The sequence below is a fragment of the Ailuropoda melanoleuca genome, chromosome 2 (genome assembly GCF_002007445.2).
Source record: "Ailuropoda melanoleuca isolate Jingjing chromosome 2, ASM200744v2, whole genome shotgun sequence".
Taxonomy (NCBI): domain Eukaryota; kingdom Metazoa; phylum Chordata; class Mammalia; order Carnivora; family Ursidae; genus Ailuropoda; species Ailuropoda melanoleuca.
The window spans coordinates 79,660,599-79,681,911 of NC_048219.1; the positions used below are offsets into that span (position 1 = coordinate 79,660,599).

At 39.0% G+C, this 21,313-nt stretch overlaps 1 protein-coding gene across 4 annotated transcripts in view; it reads left to right on the forward strand.

The window, feature by feature from the left end:
* The window catches only part of LRIG2 (leucine rich repeats and immunoglobulin like domains 2), a 63,773-nt gene extending 42,660 nt beyond the window's left edge, over positions 1-21,113 (forward strand). For all 4 annotated transcript variants that reach the window (XM_011223681.3, XM_034654122.1, XM_034654123.1 and 1 more), the window contains 7 exons: positions 1,315-1,478; positions 7,430-7,750; positions 8,806-9,087; positions 10,923-11,372; positions 12,005-12,154; positions 13,772-14,062; positions 16,035-21,113. In XM_011223681.3, the coding sequence (XP_011221983.1) occupies positions 1,315-1,478; positions 7,430-7,750; positions 8,806-9,087; positions 10,923-11,372; positions 12,005-12,154; positions 13,772-14,062; positions 16,035-16,261 (1,885 nt within the window). In that variant the 3' untranslated portion in view covers positions 16,262-21,113. The remainder of the gene's footprint in view (positions 1-1,314; positions 1,479-7,429; positions 7,751-8,805; positions 9,088-10,922; positions 11,373-12,004; positions 12,155-13,771; positions 14,063-16,034) is intronic.
* Positions 21,114-21,313: the final 200 nt, after the last annotated feature.

The window sequence follows — 21,313 nt, forward strand, 5'->3', positions numbered from 1 at the left end:
CAGCGGTTAAGCGTTTGCCTTAAGCTCTGGGCGTGATCCCGGCATTCTGGGATCAAGCCCCACATCAGGCTCCTCCACTGGAAGCCTGCTTCTTCCTCTCCCACTCCCCCCTGCTTGTGTTCCCTCTCTCTCTCTGGCTGTCTCTATCTCTGTCAAATAAATAAATAAAATCTTTAAAAAAAAATTCTTAAATGCAAAAGGTAACTTTTGACCTGAATAATTAAAATAACTCTTAGTCAAATAAGCTTTTGAGATACCATTGAAGACTGTTTGAAACTTCTTTGGAATCAAATCGTAGATACTTTAAAACTGGGTGAGGATTTTGGTGAAGCACACAAAGCAAGTTACAGTGTTCTCAAAATCATTTGCTTTCACTACTCCCGGGTGGATGGGACATTCATGGGGTCATTAAGAGAAAACCTGATTTTTCTGGTATGTTTTATAGCCCTATCATAGACAACAAATAGAATTTCACTGGTTCCTAGTTTAAGTTGCAGTACACGTTGCCACAGGGCTGAAGTGTTTTCAGTCTTGATGAAATGATTTGAAAATAATTCTTGTGGAATTCTTGTGGAATATGTCTTCTCCACAACAAACATGTCTCTATGCTACAATGTATATGGTAAGCTTTCCCCCAAACTTTTCTGGGAAAAATTTTAAGCCTCAAAAATTGAAAGTACGGTTAACGTCCATATTCCCTTTACCTAGATTTACTCCTTGTTACCTTTTTGCTAAATTTGTGATGTTTCTCTCCCTTCCTCCTGTCTGTCTCTCGCTCTCCATCTCTCTCTCTCTCTCTTTCCTCTCCACACAACACTACTACTTTGCTTAGCCGTTTGATAGTAAGTTGCAGACATCATGACACTTTATCCCTAAATATCTCAGCATGTATTTCCCAAAAACAAGGGTGTTCTCCTACGTATTGCCACAGCACTATTATCTCACTCAATTAAATGAACGTTGATAAAATAATATTAACTGACATGGAATCCATACTCTGATTTCCCCAATGTCAAAAAATGTTCTTTGTAGATATTTCTTCCAGTCAAGAATCATGTGCTGCATTTGGTAATGAGTCTTTAGTCTCCTTTAATCTAAAATAGGTCCCTTACCCTTGTTTTGCCCCTTTTCTTAATGTCTTGGATGATACTGACATATTTGAGGAATTGAGGCTGACGGTCTGAATTTGTTTTCTTGTGGTTTGATTCAGGTTGAACATTTTTTGGTGAGAAAAATGCATGGGTGCAAAGTAAGCTTTTAATGGTGAACAGAATGAAAAGTAAAGGGTATTTCTTTTCTTCTTGGCTTCTGCAGGATTCTGAACACAAACAGTTTACTCTGTGACTGCCATTTGAAGTGGTTGCTTCAGTGGCTGGTTGATAACAACTTGCAGCGTTCTGTGAACGTAAGCTGTGCACACCCTGAATGGCTAGCAGGGCAGAGCCTCCTGAATGTGGATCTGAAAGATTTTGTCTGTGGTTTGTATTTTGTTTTAAAGTTTTGTATACTACACACTTACTGTCTTTTAAAAATCATTTTGTTTTATTATTATTTTTTCATCATGGTAAGTGTACTATTTAGTCCCCATCTCCTGTTTACCCCTTCTCCCATCCACCTCCCAGCCAGTAACTGTGAGTTTGTTCTTTATAGCTAAGAGTCATTTCTTGGTTTGTGTCTCTCTCTCTCTTTTTTCTTTGCTCGTTTGTTTTGTTTCTTAAATTTTACATATCAGTGAAATCTTATGATACTTGTCTTTTGCTATCTGATTTATTTTACTTTGCATTATACTCTCTAGCTCCATCCATGTCATTGCATATGGTAACATCTCTCTCTTTTTTATGGCTGAATAATATTCCATTGCATGTATATACGACATCTTTATCCATCTATAAATGGACACTTGGTCTACTTCCATAATTTGGCTTTTGTAAATAATGCTGTAATAAACATAGGGGTCCATGTATCCCTTTCAGTTCGTGTTTTTAATTCTTTGGGTAGTGTGGTTCCTGGATTGTAGGGTAGCTTTATTTTTAATTTTTTGAGGAACCTCCATACTGTTTTCCATGGTGGCTACACCAGCTTGCATTCCCATCAACAATGCAGGAGGGTTCCCTTTTCTCTGCATCCTCACCAACACTTGTTGTTTCTTGTGTTTTTGATTTTAGCCATTCTGACACATGAGGGGTGGTATCCTCATTGTGGTTATGATTTGCATTTCCCTGATAATGAGTGCTGTTGAGCATCTTTTCATGTGTCTGTTGGCCATCTGTCTATTTTGGAGAAGTGTCTGTTCATGTCTTCTGTGTATTTTTTTTTTTTTTAAGATTTATTTATTTACTTTAGAGAAAGACTGCATGAGTGGGAGGGGCAGAGGGAAAGAGAATCTCAAGCAGACTCTGTGCTGAGTGTGCAGCCTGATGTGGGGCTCGATCTCAGGACCCTGAGATCATGACTTGAGCTGAAATCAAGAGTCAGATATGCTCAACTGACTTTGCCACCCAGGTGCCCCTGGCCATTTTTAAATTGGATTATTTGTTTTGGGGTATTGTGTTGTAGCAGTTCTTTATATATTTTGGATATTAACACTTTATATCGGATATGTCATTTGCAAATATCTTCTCCCATTCAGTAGGTTGCCTTTTAGTTTTGTTGGTTGTTTCCTTTACTGTGCAGAATTTTTTTTTTTTTTTTTAGATTTTATTTTATTGGAGAATGAGAACACACACATAAGCAGGGGGAACGGCAGGCAAAGGGAGAGGGAGAGGGAGCGGCAGGCAAAGGGAAAGGGAGAAGCAGGCTCCCCGCAGAGGAAGGAGCCCAATGTGGGACTTGATCCCAGGACCCTGAGATCATGACCTGAGCCAAAGGAAGATGCTTAACCAGCTGAGCCACCCAGGCACCCCTGTGCAGAAATTTTTTATATTGGTGTAGTCCCAGTAGTTTACTTTTGCTTTTCTTTCTCTTATCTCAGGAGACAGATCTAGAAAAATGTTGCTACTGCTGATGTCAGAGAAATTACTGCCTTGTTCTCTTCTAGGATTTTTACAGGTTTCAGGTCTCGCATTTAGGTCTTTAATCCATTCCAAGTTTATGTTTGTGTATGGTGAAAGAAAGTGGTCCAGTGTCATTCTTTCACATGCAGCTGACCAGTATTCCCAGCACCGTTTGTTGAAGAGACTGTCTCTTTCCCATTGTATATTCATTCCTCCTTTGTTGAGGATTAATTGACCTTATAGTTGTGGGTCTATTTTTGGGTTTTCTGTTCTATTCTGTTGATCTGTGTATCTGTTTATATGCCATATTAATTACTGCCACTTTGTAGTATAACTTGCAGTCTGGAATTGTGATATCTCCAGTTTTGTTTTTCTGTGTCAAGATTGCTTTGGGTACTCGAGGTGTTTTGTGGTTCCATACAAATTTTAGGATTGTTCTAGTTCTGTGAAAAATACTGTTGGCATTTCGATAGGGATTGCATTAAATGTGTAGATTGCTTTGGGTAGTACAAACATTTTAACAGTATTTGTTCTTCCAATCCACGTCTGTGGAATGTCTTTCCATTTCTTTGTGTCATCTTTAACTTCTTTCATCAATGTTTTATAGTTTCAGAATACAGGTCTTTCACCTCTTTGGTTCAGTTTTTCCTAGGTAATTTATTGGTTTGGTGTAATTGTAAATGGGATTGTTTTCTTAATTTCACTTTCTGCTGCTTCATTATTAGTGTATAGGAATGCAACAGATATCTGCATGTTGATTTTGTATCTTGAACCTTATTGAATTAATTTATCAGCTCTAGTGGGGTTTTTTTGGTGGAGTCTTGAGGGTTTTCTATGTACAGTATCATGTTATCTGCAAATAGTGAAAGTTTTACTTCTTTTGTACCTATTCAGTTGCTTTTTATTTCTTTATGTTGTCTGATTGCTGTAGCCAGGACTTCTAGTCCTCTGTTGAATAAAAGTGGTGAGAATGGACATCCTTGTCTTGTTCCTGACCTTAGAGGAAAGCTCTTAGTTTTTCACCATTCAGTATGATGTTGGCTGTGGGTTTTTCATGTAAGGCCTTTAGTATGTTGAGATATGTTCCCTCTAGACGTACTTTGTAGGAGGGTTTTTATCATGGATGGATGTTGTACTTGTCAGGTGCTTTTTCTGCATCTGTTAAAATGATCATATGGTTGTTATCCTTTCTTTTATTGATGTGGTGCATCACGTTGATTGTTTTGTGCATATTAAATATCCCGAGAATAAATCCCACTTGATTGCGGTGTATGTTTTTTAAAATATATTTTGTTGGATTTGGTTTGCAATATTTTGTTGAGGATTTTTGCATCTATATTCATAGGAGATATTGGCCTGTTATCCTCTTTTTTTGTAGTGTCTTTATCTGGTTTTGGTATCAGGGTGATAGTGGCTTCATCATAGAATGAATTTGGAAGTTTTCCTTCCTCTTGTATTCTTTGGAATAGTTTGAGGAGAATGGGTATTAACTCTTCTTTAAATGTTTGGTAGAATTCACCTGTGAAACTGTCTGGTCCTGGACTTTTGATTTTTTGAGAGTTTTTAAATTATTGATTCAATTTCATTGCTGGTAATTGGTCTGTTCAAATTTTCTATTTCTTCCTGCTTTAATTTTGGTAGGTTATATGTTTCTAGAAATTTATCTATTTCTTCTAAGTTGTCCAACTTGTTGACAGGTAGGTTTTCATAATATTCTGTTAAAATTATTTGTATTTCTATGGTGTTGGTGGTTATTTCTCTTCTTTCATTAATCTTATTTATTTGGGTCCTCTCTCTCACTTTCTCTTTTTTTAAATGAATCTCTTTATCAGTTTTTTTTTTTTTAAAGATTTTATTTATTTATTTGACAGCAAGAGAGGGAACACAAGCAGGGGGAGTGGGAGAGGAAGAAGCAGGCTCATAGCGAAGGAGCCTGATGTGGGGCTCGATCCCACAACGCCGGGATCACTCCCTGAGCCGAAGGCAGACGCTTAACCACTGTGCCACTTAGGCGCCCCTCTTTATCAGTTTTCTTGATCTTTTCAAAGAACCAGCTCCTCTTTTCATTGATCCGTTTTTTTTTTTAATTTTGTATGTCATTTATTTCTGCTCTTTATTACTTCCTTACTTTTGCTGGGTTTGGGTTTTCTTCTTTTCTAGCTCCTTTAGGTTTAAGGTTAGGTTGTTTATTTGAGATTTTCCTTTCTTCTTGAGGTAAGTCTTGCTGTAAACTCCCTCTTAGAACCACTTTTGATGCATCCCAAAGATCATGGACTTTTTCATTTTCATTTGTTTTCATATAATTTTTTATTTCTTCTTTGATTTCTTTGTTGACCCATTCATTGTTTTCTTTCTTTCTTTTTTTTAAAAACATTTTATTTTGGGGGGGCACCTGGGTGTCTCATTTGGTTAGGTGTCTGCCTCTTGGTTTCAGCTCAGGTCATGACCTCAGAGTCGTGGGATTGAGCTCTGTCAGGCTCTGCGCTCTGTGCAGTGTCTGCTTAAAGGTTCTCTCTCTCCCCCTCTGCACCCCTCTCCCCCGGCCATGTGCACTCTCTCTCTGAAATAGATACATAAATCTTAAAAGAAAAAAAAAAAGAATTTATTTTTAAGTAATCTCTACACCCAACATGGGGTTTGAACTTAGAACCCTGAGAACGAGAGTCACATGTTCTACCGACTGAGCCAGCCTGGCAGCCCAACCCATTCAGTGGTTTAATAGCATGTTATTTAACCTCCATATATTGTGCTCTTTCCAGATTTTTTCTTGTGGTTGATTTCTAGTTTCATAGGATTGTGGTCAGAAAAGATGCATGGTACACACTTACTGTCTTAACAACAGAATAAAAAAAAAAAATTAAACCAGAATGCTTTCTAACTAGTATAATATATTTCCGTTTCTCTGTGTTCTCTGAAATTTTTATATTGTATAATCATAGATTAAATTTTATATTCTTTGACTTAATGTATCATAAGCAGTTTTTTTCCTCTGTGTGTTCTTCAGTGATCATTTTCAATGTCAGTATAATGGCATCTTTATGAATTTAGGCCTTTCCCTTTCAGGGGGTTGTTAACCTTAGAATATATATCCAGTAGTAAGATCCCTGAATCAAAAATGATTTTTTTTTTAAAGTAGATCTTAAAAAGTACTACCAGCTCTTTTCCAGAAAGATAGCACTTGTTTATGTTGTCACCAGCAATGTATGAATGTACCAGTTTCACATTGTTTCTATTTTTGATGCAGTTTCTTAAGATTAAAGTGATGGCAGGGTTCTAGAGTTTTTTTGGGGGGGAAGGGGAACAGTCATGGAAAAGTTGTCCTGATTCCAGTACTCCTAATTTCAAGTATATATCTGTATTGTTCTTTCTCAGCTTGGACATTTTTCCTTTATACCTAAATTTCCTTTAAAGTAGAATAACTGATTCCTAGCTTTAGGCAGTAGAGCTTTTACATCAGTGTATTTGTCTTGCATATCACTAGTATCTGATGGTTTAGATACCCACATATTGCCAGATCTGTTTTTATAATCTACTTAAAAATACTTTGAACACTTGGAAGGTCAGGTCCACAGAATACTTATGTTGTTTTTACATATTAATAGCATACTATTTATGAATCTGTAGTTTATTAGCCAGTCCTAAGCCTGTCTTCAGTTGAACATTTAACATGTTTGGAATTTCTCACTATTTTAGGTGAGAGTTATGCACATACAAAGTATGTTCAAATAATGTTTTATTTTATCTTGTTTTTTTTAAAGATTTTATTTATCCCAGAGAGAGAGTGTGTAGAAGGAAGAGCGGAGGGAGAGAAACAAGCAGACTCTGTGCTTAGTGTAGAGCCTGATGCGGGGCCCAGTCTTAGGACCCTGAGATCATGACCTGAGCCAAAACCAAGAGTCAGACACTTAACGAACTGAGCCAACCTGGTGCTCGCAAAGAATGTTTTTTTAATAGGTACACCCTGTAAAATGTAAATTTATAATCCCCCTTTTTTATATTGCCACATAAAAGATAATGGGTATTATCATGTATATGTTTATATATGTAACTTCTACATATACACAAGAGCTAATAGGATTAGAACTTGTCTTGAAATTTGGATATAGGTTTTTCTTTTTTCCCAGTGACTGGTAATACTTAAGGAGTACATTCTAAGCATAAGTGACCATAAGTGGTAGTAGAAAGCATGCTAAACCCTGAAGTCTGAAAACCTGGGTTCCCCTCCAGGCTTTGCAGGGAACTTACATGTCTTTTGACCCTTCTGGGCCTCGTTTTCTGCATCTTTCAACAAAAAGAAATTGGGTTCTAGCCCTGTAGTCTCTGTCAATCTTAATGTGCCATTTCGTCAGTAGAACAGTTGTACATTATTTGTTTCAAAATCTGTAGAAGCAAAAATAAATAAATGACTTGGCTCCTGCCCCATTTTTTTCTCTTAGATGATTTTCTCAAGCCACAGATAAAAATGCATCCTGAAAATACAGTTGCTCTTAGAGGCACGAATGTGACTGTGACATGCACTGCAGTGAGCAGCAGCGATTCACCCATGTCTACCGTGTGGCGCAAAGACAATGAAATCCTGAATGACATCGATATTGAGAATTTTGTTCGTTATCAGCAGCAAGCTGGAGAAGCTCTAGAATATACAAGTGTCTTACATCTTTTCAATGTGAATTTCACAGATGAAGGAAGATACCAGTGCATCGTTACTAATCACTTTGGTTCTAATTATTCTCAAAAAGCCAAACTGACTGTGAATGGTAAGGAATTCTGCTCCCTGACAGTTTTATAGTTAGAAGGATTTTTCATGTTCCAGTTTTTGAACCACTTGGCCAAGAAAATGAGGCTAATCCTGACATTTGAGGGGAGATTTTATGGTTTTGTCTTTAGGGTGGTGATAATATATAGACTGGATTAACATTTTGTACAGTTACTGTCCTAATTGGTCGTTGGTTGAAGGTGAGGGGGAATTCCATAGCCCCAGGAGAGAGGCTGCTTTCCTTGTTATTTATGCTTTTGAAAAAATTCTTTTGTAATTTTTTGTTCTTCCTACAACCATAATTCTGTTCTGAAAACTATGAAATGTATTCCTGACACTGTTCACAGGGCTTTGTAATACCAGAGTATTTAGGACATTTCTGGGTGCAGTTATCATTATCATTGTCTAAATGTAGTCACACAGAATCATTTTTGAAATTAATGCTCTTCTTCACTCTGGTTGTAAAATAGAACTTCTCCAGAACAGTTTGATTAATCAATCACTTATTGGATTGAATCACTAAAACATTTTAGGTTTTGTGCAACCAAAGGACGTACTGTGTTGTTTATGAGAATTTTGAAGGCATAAATTTTTTGTATTCTGTATTTTATTTATTTATTTTTTGGTATAAATTTTTTTTAGCATGCATTTGCCGTGACAGCTTTGTAGATGTTAGTTTGGAAAGCACTGTTTAGTCTTTTAAGTAAGGGAGTCATTATAAATGTGTGGAGTTCAGAATATGGAGTTCTGAAAGGTTTGTGGCCTGCCTTTCCTGTCCCTGTCAGAGAGATCAGGTAGACGTGTCAGGCATTCTAGAAGAGTTTAGTCATCACTGTACTCCAAGTACTCTGAGGTTCAAAGAGAAAAGATGGCCTCTGAAGTTGTATTTACTGTCAATCCAGAGAGCATGCCTCTTGAAAGAGAGTGTTACAGCAGTTGGTACTTTGCATATGTGTGTATATATATGTGTGTATAAATGTGTGTGTGCATGTGTGTGTGTATATTCCCACCATCACCACCCCACCCACGTTGTTTCGGTAATCTTCCTTGAAACAGAGATGCCATCTTTCCTGAAAACGCCAATGGATCTCACTATTCGCACTGGTGCCATGGCCAGATTAGAGTGTGCTGCGGAGGGGCACCCTGCACCTCAGATTTCCTGGCAGAAAGATGGCGGCACTGACTTTCCTGCGGCTCGAGAAAGACGCATGCATGTCATGCCTGAGGATGATGTCTTCTTCATTGCCAACGTGAAGATAGAAGACATGGGAGTCTATAGCTGCATGGCACAAAATACAGCCGGAGGCCTCTCAGCAAATGCCTCACTCACAGTATTAGGTATGTGTACTGCCCCATGGGTCCCTGCTTTGGTTGGAGTCTTTTTAGTAAGGGTCTACTCTGGTCTTAATGGCAAAAAAAAAAGTCTAAGTTTGATATTTTAATTGTGATCCTTATATCTTTGTCACCGTATTTTGCCAATACCATGCAGGGTTATGTCAGCCTACGATATTAGTGGGTCAGTTAACTGAAATCTGGGGAAGTAGTGAGGGCAGAATTAGAGATCTTTATCACATGAATTGAAAATTCAAATCCCTTCATCCTGTTAACATCGCCTTTTGTAGGTTTCTAGTTCCTATGTTTTTTTCTATTCACAATAGTGAGTCTGCAGTTAATAAATACTGCCTCACAGACAACTCAAGACAATATTATTATTTTCCCCTAGTTCGTTTTTTTTTTTTTTAAATTAATGAACAAAAAATGACCATCTTCTGGTTAGATTTCCTGTTCTTCCAATGTACTCCTCTTGATCCTATCTATGTTCTGGTAAAAAATTAAGTGTCTTTTCCCTAAAGAGTTCCTCTGACAAGCCTGTTGGTTTTTTTTTTTTCCCTTATAAGAATACTTTTCTTCATGGGATTCAACTCAAAGGCAGATTCTCCTTTCTAGCTCTATCTCCTAGCTGTTAGGTTTTTTAAAAGTTTGTTGGTTTGTGTTATTTCCTTGTATAATCAGAAAAATAAGTATGTTGTTTTAAAAATTTAGGATATAGAAAATTAGAAAAAGGGAAAGTTACTAAAACACTGTTAAAGATTTTGGCATATTCTGGACCTTTTTAAAAACATTTTCTTTTTTTTTTAATTTATTAAAAATTTTTTTTAAGATTTCTATTTATTTGACAGAGACACAACAAGAGAGGGAACACAAGCAGGGGGAGTGGGAGAGGGAGAAGCAGGCTTCCCGCTGAGCAGGGAGCTTGATTGGGGCTCGATCCTAGGACCCTGTGATCATGACCTGAACTGAAGGCAGACGCTTAACGACTGAGCCACCCAGGCGCCCCTAAAACCACGTTTTATTTTATTTTATTTTATTTTAAAGATTTTATTTATTTATTTGACAGAGAGACAGCCAGCGAGAGAGGGAACACAAGCAGGGAGAGTGGGAGAGGAAGAAGCAGGCTCCTAGCAGAGGAGCCTGATGTGGGGCTCGATCCCAGAACGCTGGGATCAAGCCCTGAGCCGAAGGCAGATGCTTAGCAACTGCGCCACCCAGGCACCCCTAAAAACACATTTTCATGTAGTTATGTATATACACTACTTTTATCCTCTTAAATATTGTATCACAAGGGTTACTCTGCCATTAAATCTTCAAAAAATATCATGTGCCTGTACTATGATTTACTTACAACTTTTCCTCCTAAATTTAAAGATCTTTTTCCTTTGTTTTTAAAAATTACAACTAATTTCGTAATTAACCTGTTCATGTATAAATCTTTGACTTCCTTGCTTAGGATAGCTCGCCTAATGTAGAATTAGTGAGATAAGATTTTTGAGGGTTTTGCTGTTCTGAAATACTAACTTCTAATCTTCCTGTGAGTATATGAAAGTGCTTACTTATTTTTTTTTTTAAAGATTTATTTATTTACTTTAGGGGGTGGGAGAGGGAGAGAGAGAATCTCAAGCAGACTCCACACTGAGCATGGAGCCCGACACGGGGCTTGATCTCAGGACCTGAAGATCATGACCTGAGCTGTAATTCAGAGTTGGCTGCTTAACGAGCCACCCAGGTGCCCCTGAAAATGCTTACTTATTGCATCATCACCTCATTCGTCTAATTCAGTAGGATTTAAGAAATAAAATTGTTTAATGTGATTTTTTTATACATCTTTCTTTTAGAGACACCCTCATTTATCAGACCCCTGGAGGACAAGACAGTAACCCGAGGTGAAACTGCAGTATTACAGTGCATAGCTGGAGGGAGTCCTGCCCCTCGCCTCAACTGGACCAAAGATGACGGGCCACTGCTGGTGACAGAACGGCACTTCTTTGCTGCAGCCAACCAGCTTCTCATCATTGTTGACGCTGGCCTGGAAGATGCTGGGAAATATACCTGCATTATGTCTAATACCCTTGGGACAGAACGTGGTCACATTTACCTAAATGTTATTTCATCCCCCAATTGTGACTCTTCCCAGGGTAGCATTGGGCATGAAGATGACGGCTGGACCACAGTTGGCATCGTCATCATTGTTGTGGTCTGCTGTGTTGTGGGCACCTCTTTGATCTGGGTCATTGTTATTTACCACATGAGAAGGAAGAATGAAGACTACAGTATCACGAACACAGGTGAGTGGTACCCAGTTGACACCTGTGGCTTGTGCTTGAGTCAGGAATGTAGTATACGATTTTTTGTAAAATATAAAAAGCCCTGGAGCTTTATATTTTATGTGGGGTAGAAGGAGGAGTGTGTTTTTTTTTGTTTTTTTTTTTTGTTAAAATGTCCTACTTCCTTGATATAACGGAAACTCTTTGATGAATAATTTTAAGAATTTGTAGACGGTCCCCCCAAACTTTGCTCTTATGAACACATTACAGTGCACCTTCTTTCTTTAATGCTCATTTCCAACCAGGCTTCCCTGTGGGGGAAGAGTGGAGCCCTTCTGACTGGGATCAGCCTTTCACACCCCTTCCCTGAAATCCTGAAAGAGAAGAGGCTCAGTCAGATAGACTGTGAAAGTATGCCTATAGATAAGATTTTAGACTTTAGGTTTTGCCTCTTTTAGTAATACTTTTAAAATGAAACTTTAAAAAGAATTTTAGCGAAAAAGAGTTTTGGGGGGAAATTCTGAGACCTATTGAGTTCCTAGGTACGTAACATTTGCCTGGCGAGTAGATGTATCAAAGTGGAGCACATTTGCACAATAGTCTTCTGAATGTTGCCTAATGTTATTTGAAAGTGACAGATGTCTCTTTTACAGAGGAGCTGAATCTGCCTGCAGACATTCCCAGCTACTTGTCTTCCCAAGGAACACTGTCGGAGCCACAGGAAGGCTACAGCAACTCTGAGGCAGGCAGTCATCAGCAGCTTATGCCTCCTGCCAATGGATATTTACACAAGGGCGCTGATGGTAATGACTCTTTTGATGTATATGCTTACGATGTCGGCCTCTTCTGTTGAGTTTTCCCCATTAACCTGAGGCAACATTTTAAAGTAAGATACTCAGTGAAAACATTTGGCTCCATGCAAAATAGGATGGAAATTGACTGAAATCTTAACAGAGAAGAAAATATCTGAGAGAAAGGAGAAACACATCCCAAAACAAGGGATTGGTGTACCCAGCAAAGGCTCCCAAACCAAAGGATTATTATGAGAAGGAGGTGCTCTAGAAACTTTTTTGAGGTGTCTTATCTTTTTAAGGCATGAGCACTCTTCAGGCCATATCTAGGGGAAGTTTGTGTCTCCTGCTGACAGATTGATATTCACTGAAGTTTAAAGGGCAGTGATGATTCTTAGCATATGTTGGAGAAATCAGAGAGATACAAAATGTTCCCTTATTAAATGAACCTGACTTCTCAGTACTGCGTCTCTTCCCTGCTCTTCACTTCCCTGAGGGAGTGACAGAACTCATGGAGGTGAATTAAGGGATAGAAGAATTGGGTTTGATTCCTAGTTCCTGTTTCCAGCTCTGGGACCATGAACAAGTTACTTAAATCTGAGCTTTAACTTTCTCATTTTTAAAATAAAGAAGCAAAATTCTATAAAGCACTTCTCTCAAGATTCTCGCAGATCCTTTCAACAGATCGATGTAGTATTTCAAGTATTGTACAAATGAAAGGCCTTTTCTGTTTGTATGGAGATTTTTTAGGCTGAGTGTTAACAGAATTTATCTGTTTAATCACTGAATTGGATTTTATTTTGGCTTTCCACGCAAAGGGGGGTGTTTCTAGCTTTTATAAGAATCTTTAAATGCCTCTGCTCTTTGAAATTGGTGGGAAATAACACTGCTTTCAGGGCCAAACTAACTTCCAGTTGTAACACTGTTGGTTGATCAAGAAGAAGTTACTTGCTCTTTATTTCTCACTGTCTTTTCGCTCTTTGAGCAGTTTTCAAAGCACATAACAGTCTGGGAAGCTCATTATTAAACATTACCTCTGCCAGACATGCGCATGTGTCAGGCAGGACTCTTGACCATCAGAGGCTTTCTCTATAGGTACTTTTAGCCATGAGGGTTGCTTAATCCCTTGACTCATGAAAGTAACGCGGGCTTTGTGAAGTGAAGTCTTCCTAACTCCTTGTTCTCTGATTTAGTTTGCTTAAGCCAAACATGTGTTTTGTGGCACAGTGCAGCCTTATCTTGGTTTCCTTGAATTGGACATGATCTTACCCAGGCTGGACAGAGCTGGTTTACTGTAGCATTCAAGAGCATGGGCTCTGGAGCCAGAGTGCCTGAGATTAGATTTCAGCTCTGTATTGTAGCAGTGTCTTGGCGCAGGTTCCCTCGTGTCTCTGTTGTAGTTAGTTACCCCATCTGTAAAATGGGGGTAATAATAGTACCTACCTCATAGGTATGCTGTGAGGATTAAATTCATTAATTCCTAGAAAGACCTTGAGACTTTACCTGGTTTATCAAGTAACTGCTGAGTCGATGCCAGCTATGGTGACAGTGGTGACAGCTGTTGAAGAAAATGGATGATCAGCAAAGCTGACCTCTTAACTGAAGGATTCTTTCCTGTGTTGTCATCAGGTGGCCCTGGTACCCGGGTTATTTGCTCCGATTGTTATGACAATGCCAACATCTACTCCAGGACCCGAGAATACTGTCCGTACACCTATATTGCTGAGGAAGATGTTCTTGATCAGACACTGTCCAGCCTCATGGTCCAGATGCCCAAAGAGACATACTTGGCTCATCCTCCCCAAGATGCCCCTCCCCTGGAGAGCCTGGTATCATCAGCAGACAGAGAGATGGCTGCCTTTCTCACGAACCATGAGCGGATAAATGAGAAGAAACTTCCTTCCACACAGATGAGCAGTGGTAAAGGACACAGTGTTTTTTGTTTATTTTGTTTTGTTTTTACTCTCACCTACTTGGTTTTTCCTTCTGTCATATAAGTAGCACTCTGACAGGAAGCAAACAAATTGGTATAATAGAGTAATTAGCTACTGCTCGCTGGTGTAAACTAGGGCCAGAGATTTTCAGAGATTAAAATTACAGAGAAGTCTGCATCTGTAGGATGGAAACAGCTTCTGTGGGAGTGTCAAGATCACGCTTCTAAAAATTCAGAAGCCATATAGAAAAAGCTTTAGAAAAGTTTCATATAGATGTTAATTTTTTTTTCCATTTTCATTTAAATAATGGAGATTGGAAATGCTGAGGATATAATTTGGTGGAGATTTTTACTGAGAAGATTTAAAAATGATTTGGTTGCTATTCTAGCAGTAAATATTGAATGTCAGTATCACTTAGCCAGTGTTCGCTTTTGTCCGTAAGGCATTCTGACCCAGGGCCAGGAGCGGGTAAGCAGTTGTGGGATAGTAGCTGCTCTCCACATGGCCCAGGAAAAGAAACACATGTCACATTGTGCAGATGCGGCATTTGGTAACAGCTCAGTCAGTAAAACAAAACTCTTTCTACACCATGAAGGGCACTACTGAGCATGTCTTCCTGTCCATCCAGGTTTTTCATCAGCTGTCACCCTCCTGTCAGCCTAAAATGGAACCGCACAGGGAATTGGGTAGGGGTGAGGACTGCAGGTGCTTCTGGGGCGGTTCTGGCAGGAGTAAGTGATCTGAAGTGGGACTTTTAAGATGTGTTCTGTTGTTCTTAATTAACAGACCAACTGCAGAGATTTCTAAAGAGGGTACAAGTCAGAGAAAAGTGTATTGTCACACACTGAAGTTAGTCTCTTGGCTTTAAAGTTCAGTGTCCATGGAAGAAGTGCACCAATTCCGTGTTCCCATGTCCTAAAATAGTTACACACATAAAAAGACTTCAGGTAGAACCAAAAACGCAGTCCATCTTTTTCCTGTCTTTAGGGATATTTTAACTGTTAACTTGGTATGTAAGTGAGGAAATCAGCAAATGAGTGCTTTGGAACATTGCTCGTTCCTACCCGGGGTGCTCTAGCTCCTTGCTACTCCCCAAGTGTGGTCTCCGCTTCACCATTACCTAGGAGCTTGTTAGAAATACAGATCAAGGTTCCCACCCCGGGCCCAGTGAACCAGAGTCTTTATTTTAACAAGATCCCCAGGTTATTTGTGTGCATATTAAAGCTTGAGAAACCCTGCCCTAGCTTACTTTGCACATGGGTTTTGTTTTTATTTCTGAGTATGTGTTTCCAGAATGTTTGCCTATCTTCTTCCAAAATGTATCCCCATATAGTTAATACAGTTTTCAGCAAATATTCTTTGGGGAAGGAGCTCACCACTGCAGTAAATAAGGTGAATGAGAAATGCATATTTTTGAAACCGAAGTACAGATAATCTGATTTAAAATTGCTGCTTTTGGTTATTATATTGTTGTTAGAATTACTGGCATGCTAGAAGCTGGAGGGAAATGGTTTATTTTTAAAACATTTTTTTTTAACATACACATTTGTTATTTAAAGATGTAATGGCTGCGTTGATTCAGTGATTTTTGTCTGTATCATGCAACTTTCACTACAATATGGATACTATTTTAGTCTGTTGCCATGTGTCTAAAGAATTTTATTTTTAAATTTTTGCAGCAGCAGAACCACTAATAATAGATGAAAGCAGAGGACATATCGCATGGTTTCAGTAAATAATTGGTTAAGCTTGTTGAAAGACCATGGTTCCAGTTTCTATTTTATTTTCTTTTGTTAACTGTTGCTAAGAAGATGGCAAGTGTGCATTTGCTCTCAGTGTCCTTATTCAGGAATATTGGGTGTCTTTATTTCTGGGAGGATTTGAGTAAAAGAAAATGAAGTTTTAGACCATTAATTTTGAACTTCCATTTGCCAATGATTATTGTCTTTCGTTCTCAGAAACGTTGCCGCGGCCTCTGTGGAACATAAGCAAAGAACTAGGCCTGACTCATCCTCCCTTTTCCCAGCAGCCAGTCCTTGAGCCACCCCAACTCCATCAAAATGAGGGTCTGGCAGAGAGTGGCCCGGACTGTTCCACCTCCCCCACGCCCTGTCACAGATTGCACGACCACGCTTTTGATTTTAGTAGGACTCAGAACATTCAAGATGGTAGTGAGGGCACATGAAACTCACTCCAGGATGAAATCTGGGCAGAGACTCAAGTTAATTCATTTTATATTTACTACCTCAGAGTTCAGAAGAAACCCCAAAGTCAGCATTTGCTTTACCTGTCTGCGATTACATCTGACCCCACCAAGGTGGGCTAGGCGTTTGTTTGGCCTTATTCCTGATGAAAAAGGGGAAACGGCTGACAGAAATGGGTGCATCTAATAAAATATGAGCAACATGGGCAGAGGAAAATTACGGGACAAATGTGCTTGCTGATGGTTCCACAGGGCTGTGCCCAGCTGTGCATTGCCTATTAGGGAGTCTCATTGCTGCTTAACATGCTGGATTGTCTCAACCTGCAGAGTGATTCTGAGAAAACATCACTGTTCTGTTGTGTCTTCCGAGGAACAGAAATAACTCAGGAGCCCTCTGGGAAGTGTGTCTGGGATTCTTCAGTGGTTTTAAGCATCTGGTTGAGACCGGGGCTTTGATATTCAAGATCTTCGACAAGAATTCCAGGCTTGACCAAATGTTACCACATCAAGGAGTTTTGTATTCTTGTGAATCTTTTTTTTTTTTTTTTTTGGTCCCTATCACCCAGGGATCTCACTGTAAATATATGTGCATTTATAAATAATTTTCGTATTCATTGACCATATGTGTTGGCTGCATTGTAAATATTTTTGATATGCCAAAATGATATATAATATCCAGTTATAATATTGATAGCAGCTTCTCAGACCACAGATTTTGTATGACTTGGTTTAGTGAACCTAAAAGCTTTGTTTAAAGTTTTCAAAATGTGTTTGTTAAGAAGTATATGTATAGAGGCAGGGTACCTAGTGATTGCATACACACAAACACAATCTTGGTGTAATTAACCACTTTCTTCATACCTAAAAGTTCATACATCTAGTCATTTGCCATCTGTTTACAAGTGCCAGGTAATATTACCTTTCTAGCATAAAAAGACTCAAAAGACTAGCAGTCTTGTCATAGCCATGTGCACATAGACAAAGGAAAATTTCTTTTAGGAATATCTTTTCAACAAAGTACTTAGTTGATGAGGAAACCAAAGATTGCTTCTTTTTCTGTTTGTTATTTTAGTATCTCTTCCACCAATGCACAGTGTATCTTAAAAGGGAAGAGTGCTTTTGGGATTAAGTTGAATGTGCACAAATTCTTATACTATAAAGCTTTAGAGTGTTGTTCTTGTTTTATACAAGTGATTATTTAAGCCAAAAAGCTCTCTTGAATTTTTGATAGCAAAAAGCTTTATGTGAACAAAGGACTTCTAATGGAATGTAATGGACTAAAGTTCTTTTTTTCTTTGTGCTTTCAGATTTCCTTACCTAGGCTGTCAGATTCTGTCCTCTCAATTTAGTGAGTACTAGTTATGTGCTGGATAACTCCCATCACTTAAATGAAAATATCTGTTTCTAAGTTATTGTGCATTTCAAGGGTTCGGAACTCACATAATATCTTTGCTTTTTGTCAGAAAGTTGAATTGCGTACTAGTTTTTAATCCTAGTTTTTTTCTCCAATTGGCAGTAGCGTCTCTTTAGCTGTTTTGTACGAGCAAGCCTTTCTCTTTCCTTTTTTAAACTGTCAGCCTCTGTTCATTTTTACTTCGAACTTCTGAAATATCACTGTTTTCCTGTCCTTTCAATTTGTGATTCCTCTTCTTCCTTACTAGGTTGTATTGTAATCTGTACAGGACTGACATTCTTAGAATCAAGAGACCTGATTTTGTTCCTAGCTCTGCTCCTTACTGGCTGTGCCATCAGGGGCAAGTGTCTACTTCTTAGCCTGATTTTCTCATTTATGAAATGAGGGTGTCCTACTAGATGCTCGAAAGCCCTTTCCCAGCTGTAACATTCTGTGAATCTGTGATCCCTCCAGGAACCAAGGAGGATTATGCTACTCTAATAAAAAGCTGCTTTCACGAAATGTTTGTTAGAGTAACAAGAGTGATGCTGCTTACTCTGACTTGAGCCAGATTCACTTCCTCCATAGCAGGAGGGACAGTGTAAGAAATACTCACGAGGAGAAGAGCTATTCTGCTTTGAAGCCATCTCAGTAAACGAAGGGTGTTGACTCGATGGAAGCCACGGATCGCTGTCCAGAGCAGCGGTCTGAATGCTAGTGCTGCCACACACCAGGGCGTCAGAACCAGCTGAGCTGTAGCTAGTTTGTGACTCCTGTACCTTTCAAGTGTATATTCACTGATACAGATTATCCTGTAACTATCCTAGCCTCTTATTCAGATTCTGACGACTTTTCTTGAGTGAAAAGGTGTTGTTAGAGCGAGGCTGCAGGTGAGCATCAGTTGTTACGGGTGACAGGACCGAAAACCAGGCTGCGAACCAGTGTTCTAGGTAACTTAGAATACAGGAGTGCTGCCTCTGCTCTAGCAGTGGGCCTCTTCCTCCTAGGACTGTCAGAGTCTGATCTCCTGAATGGCCAGGTTCTCCCTTATGTCAGCACAAATGGCTGAGATGTCTTCCCAGATACTCCTAACTTGCCGAAATAACTAAAGAATTAGTCAAGAATTTGTTTAAATGTGAAGAGCCTACCCCTGGTCTTAAAAAATAATAATAAATTTAATAAATTCTAATCTTAGGAGAAGACCTTCTGAAAATTCTCATTATTGCATATGTTTTTGACCATGCAGTGATTTATCTCTCCACTGTAAACAGGGTTAGTGGCTCATCACTGTTTCTTCCCAGCAGTGTGATGTCTGCCCGATGCCTCTCTAATCAGGGATGTGGTAAAGCAAGGCAAGCTAAAATGCTGAGAGAGATACTCTCTGCCCCTCACCCAGTGATCACCTTGCATCAGTAGGGATACATAAATTCTCTTAAGTTGTGCCCCTGTTGGACTGATTCTTCAAGTCTACCTGGAAGAAGAAATAGCATCTTCCTTTAACTCCACACCCTACTGGCACATGGTCTCTACATAAGAAGTGACATTCTAAAGTGCTCTCCCTAGTTGTGCAAGTTACTCTAGGGGAAACGAAGTATCAGAAACCCTCTAATGTGCCATCTCAGAGTGTTTTACGTGTATTTTTCTGAAAGCTAACTTTCATATTTAAAAATAGTTGCCTTCACACTGCCCATTGGGGGGTTGTAAAAGCAACAGTAAGATGTCTAGCAACTCAGACTCTTAACCATTTTCCTAAGAGGTGGGAGAAAGGATAAAAGTCTTTAATTACTTAAAGTGCTGCTGTGAATTAGGATTAAATTCACCCTTTTTATTCCTGAGGACAGAGCTTGTGTCTGCCCCCATTCCATGGGGCAGAAGTTAACGGGGGTGCAGTATATGCTTGCTAGTAATTCTATATAAACTAAATCTCTAACGATTAGGTTTGCCCGATAATTAAAATAATCTGTGTTTTGTATGGAAAGTACCCGTGGAAGCTAAATAATCGTCTGTTAATAGCATTGAAGAAATTTCTGCATTGAGAATGGAATATGGGCAAGATGACTTTTAGGTCTTTCTCAATTTTATCATTGGAAATTTCCAGAAGCAATCTGACAGTCTTAAAACTTCTCCCTTCAAATCCTTGATATACATTAAGTATAGAGCACTTAAGTTTTTTTCAGTTCAACCGTTTTGGTTTTTGATTGACAAAAGAGCTTGTTCAGTGTTAATGGCTAAAAACATGAAAGTCTGGGCATATACTTCTGAAGAAATCTATAACTAGTTACTAACACAAATGGCATTACCATAATAAAAACTTTAAGAGCCTATATAATGTATTATGACCCTCCTTTTTACTCTTTAATTTTTATGCCTGTTTCTTCTTACCAGCAGGACTCCAGTTGGAATGGGGTTGGAATTGTAGTGTTCAGCTTTACACCCAGTATTTTATCCAAGTGTGCTACAGCCTTTTCCAATCATTTTAATATCCACAGAAATACCAGGAGGTAATGGAGCAACAGAGGTAAATTTACTGCCAGTTTATGCTGTGTGCTCCATTTCTGAGTTTGTTTCTTAATGCAGATTACAGAGGTAATTGTAAAGCAGTTGGGCCTTACAAGGTTGAGCTGAGATTTTTTTGGCAACCTGCAAGGAATGTCTCATTCTTCTATGATGTGGCCTCTTTCCCAGTTCAGTCTGGCAGATGTTTTCCCCTCCTGCTTTTAACTTAGAACTTTTTTGTTTAGAGTGCAGTCTCAACCAACATCAGTTAGCCTTAATATTTTTTTCTTTTTTGGACAGCTGCCTGGTTTGTTGACAAAAATAACAAGCTCTGAATTAAGAGATATATTACAAGCTGCTCTTTACAAAACAACACCTGCAAGCCCATGAGTCATCTGAAGATTTTGTGGGTAAAAAGAGGTAGGGACGTGTGTGTGTGTCTGTGTGCGAGCATTGGTGTGTGTGTGTAAAGAGTAATATTTGGACCTACTCCCTTAAGGTTGTGTGTTCAGTATTTCTTAGCAGTCCTGATAATCTCCCAGTGAGTGGGGCGAGGGTGAAAAAACAACTTGATTTGAGCCTGTTTTTAGATAAAAAGAGTAAAGCGATCCTTTATCGACTATATGTCTTGAAAGAGAAATTGATCATCAAGTGGTCGAGTGCTCTTGGAGTATCTCTTGGCTACTTAAAGTGGCCTCTTGATCCACAGAGAGACTATTTCTACCCTCCTCTCTTTCCCCGTTTTTCCCATCAGATGATGTCAGTCTGAGCAGCCCTGGTACTAGATGTACCGAAAGAGTTATAAGCCAAGTTGTTCAGTGTGGTCCTTTCCTAATGTCTATTTATATTTTCTCACACGTGAGAATGTATATTTTATAAGGCATGTGTTTGTCTACCTGTTTGTCTACTGTAATATGTCTCCAATAAAGCTAAAATACATTATGATTTTCTGGTCTTCTCTTGCCTGAAGTATAGGAGGGAAATGGTGTATTTTAAGTTTGTGGTCCTTTGAGAGGGTCCCCAAATGGTTGTACACGTTACTGCCCCTCTCTCATTTCTGCTGCGTTTGAGTCACATGCTGTCTGGAGCCTGCCGTCGGAACACCCTGTAGCCTTGGGCTTCCCAAGGGCCGGCGCTGTGTGCTC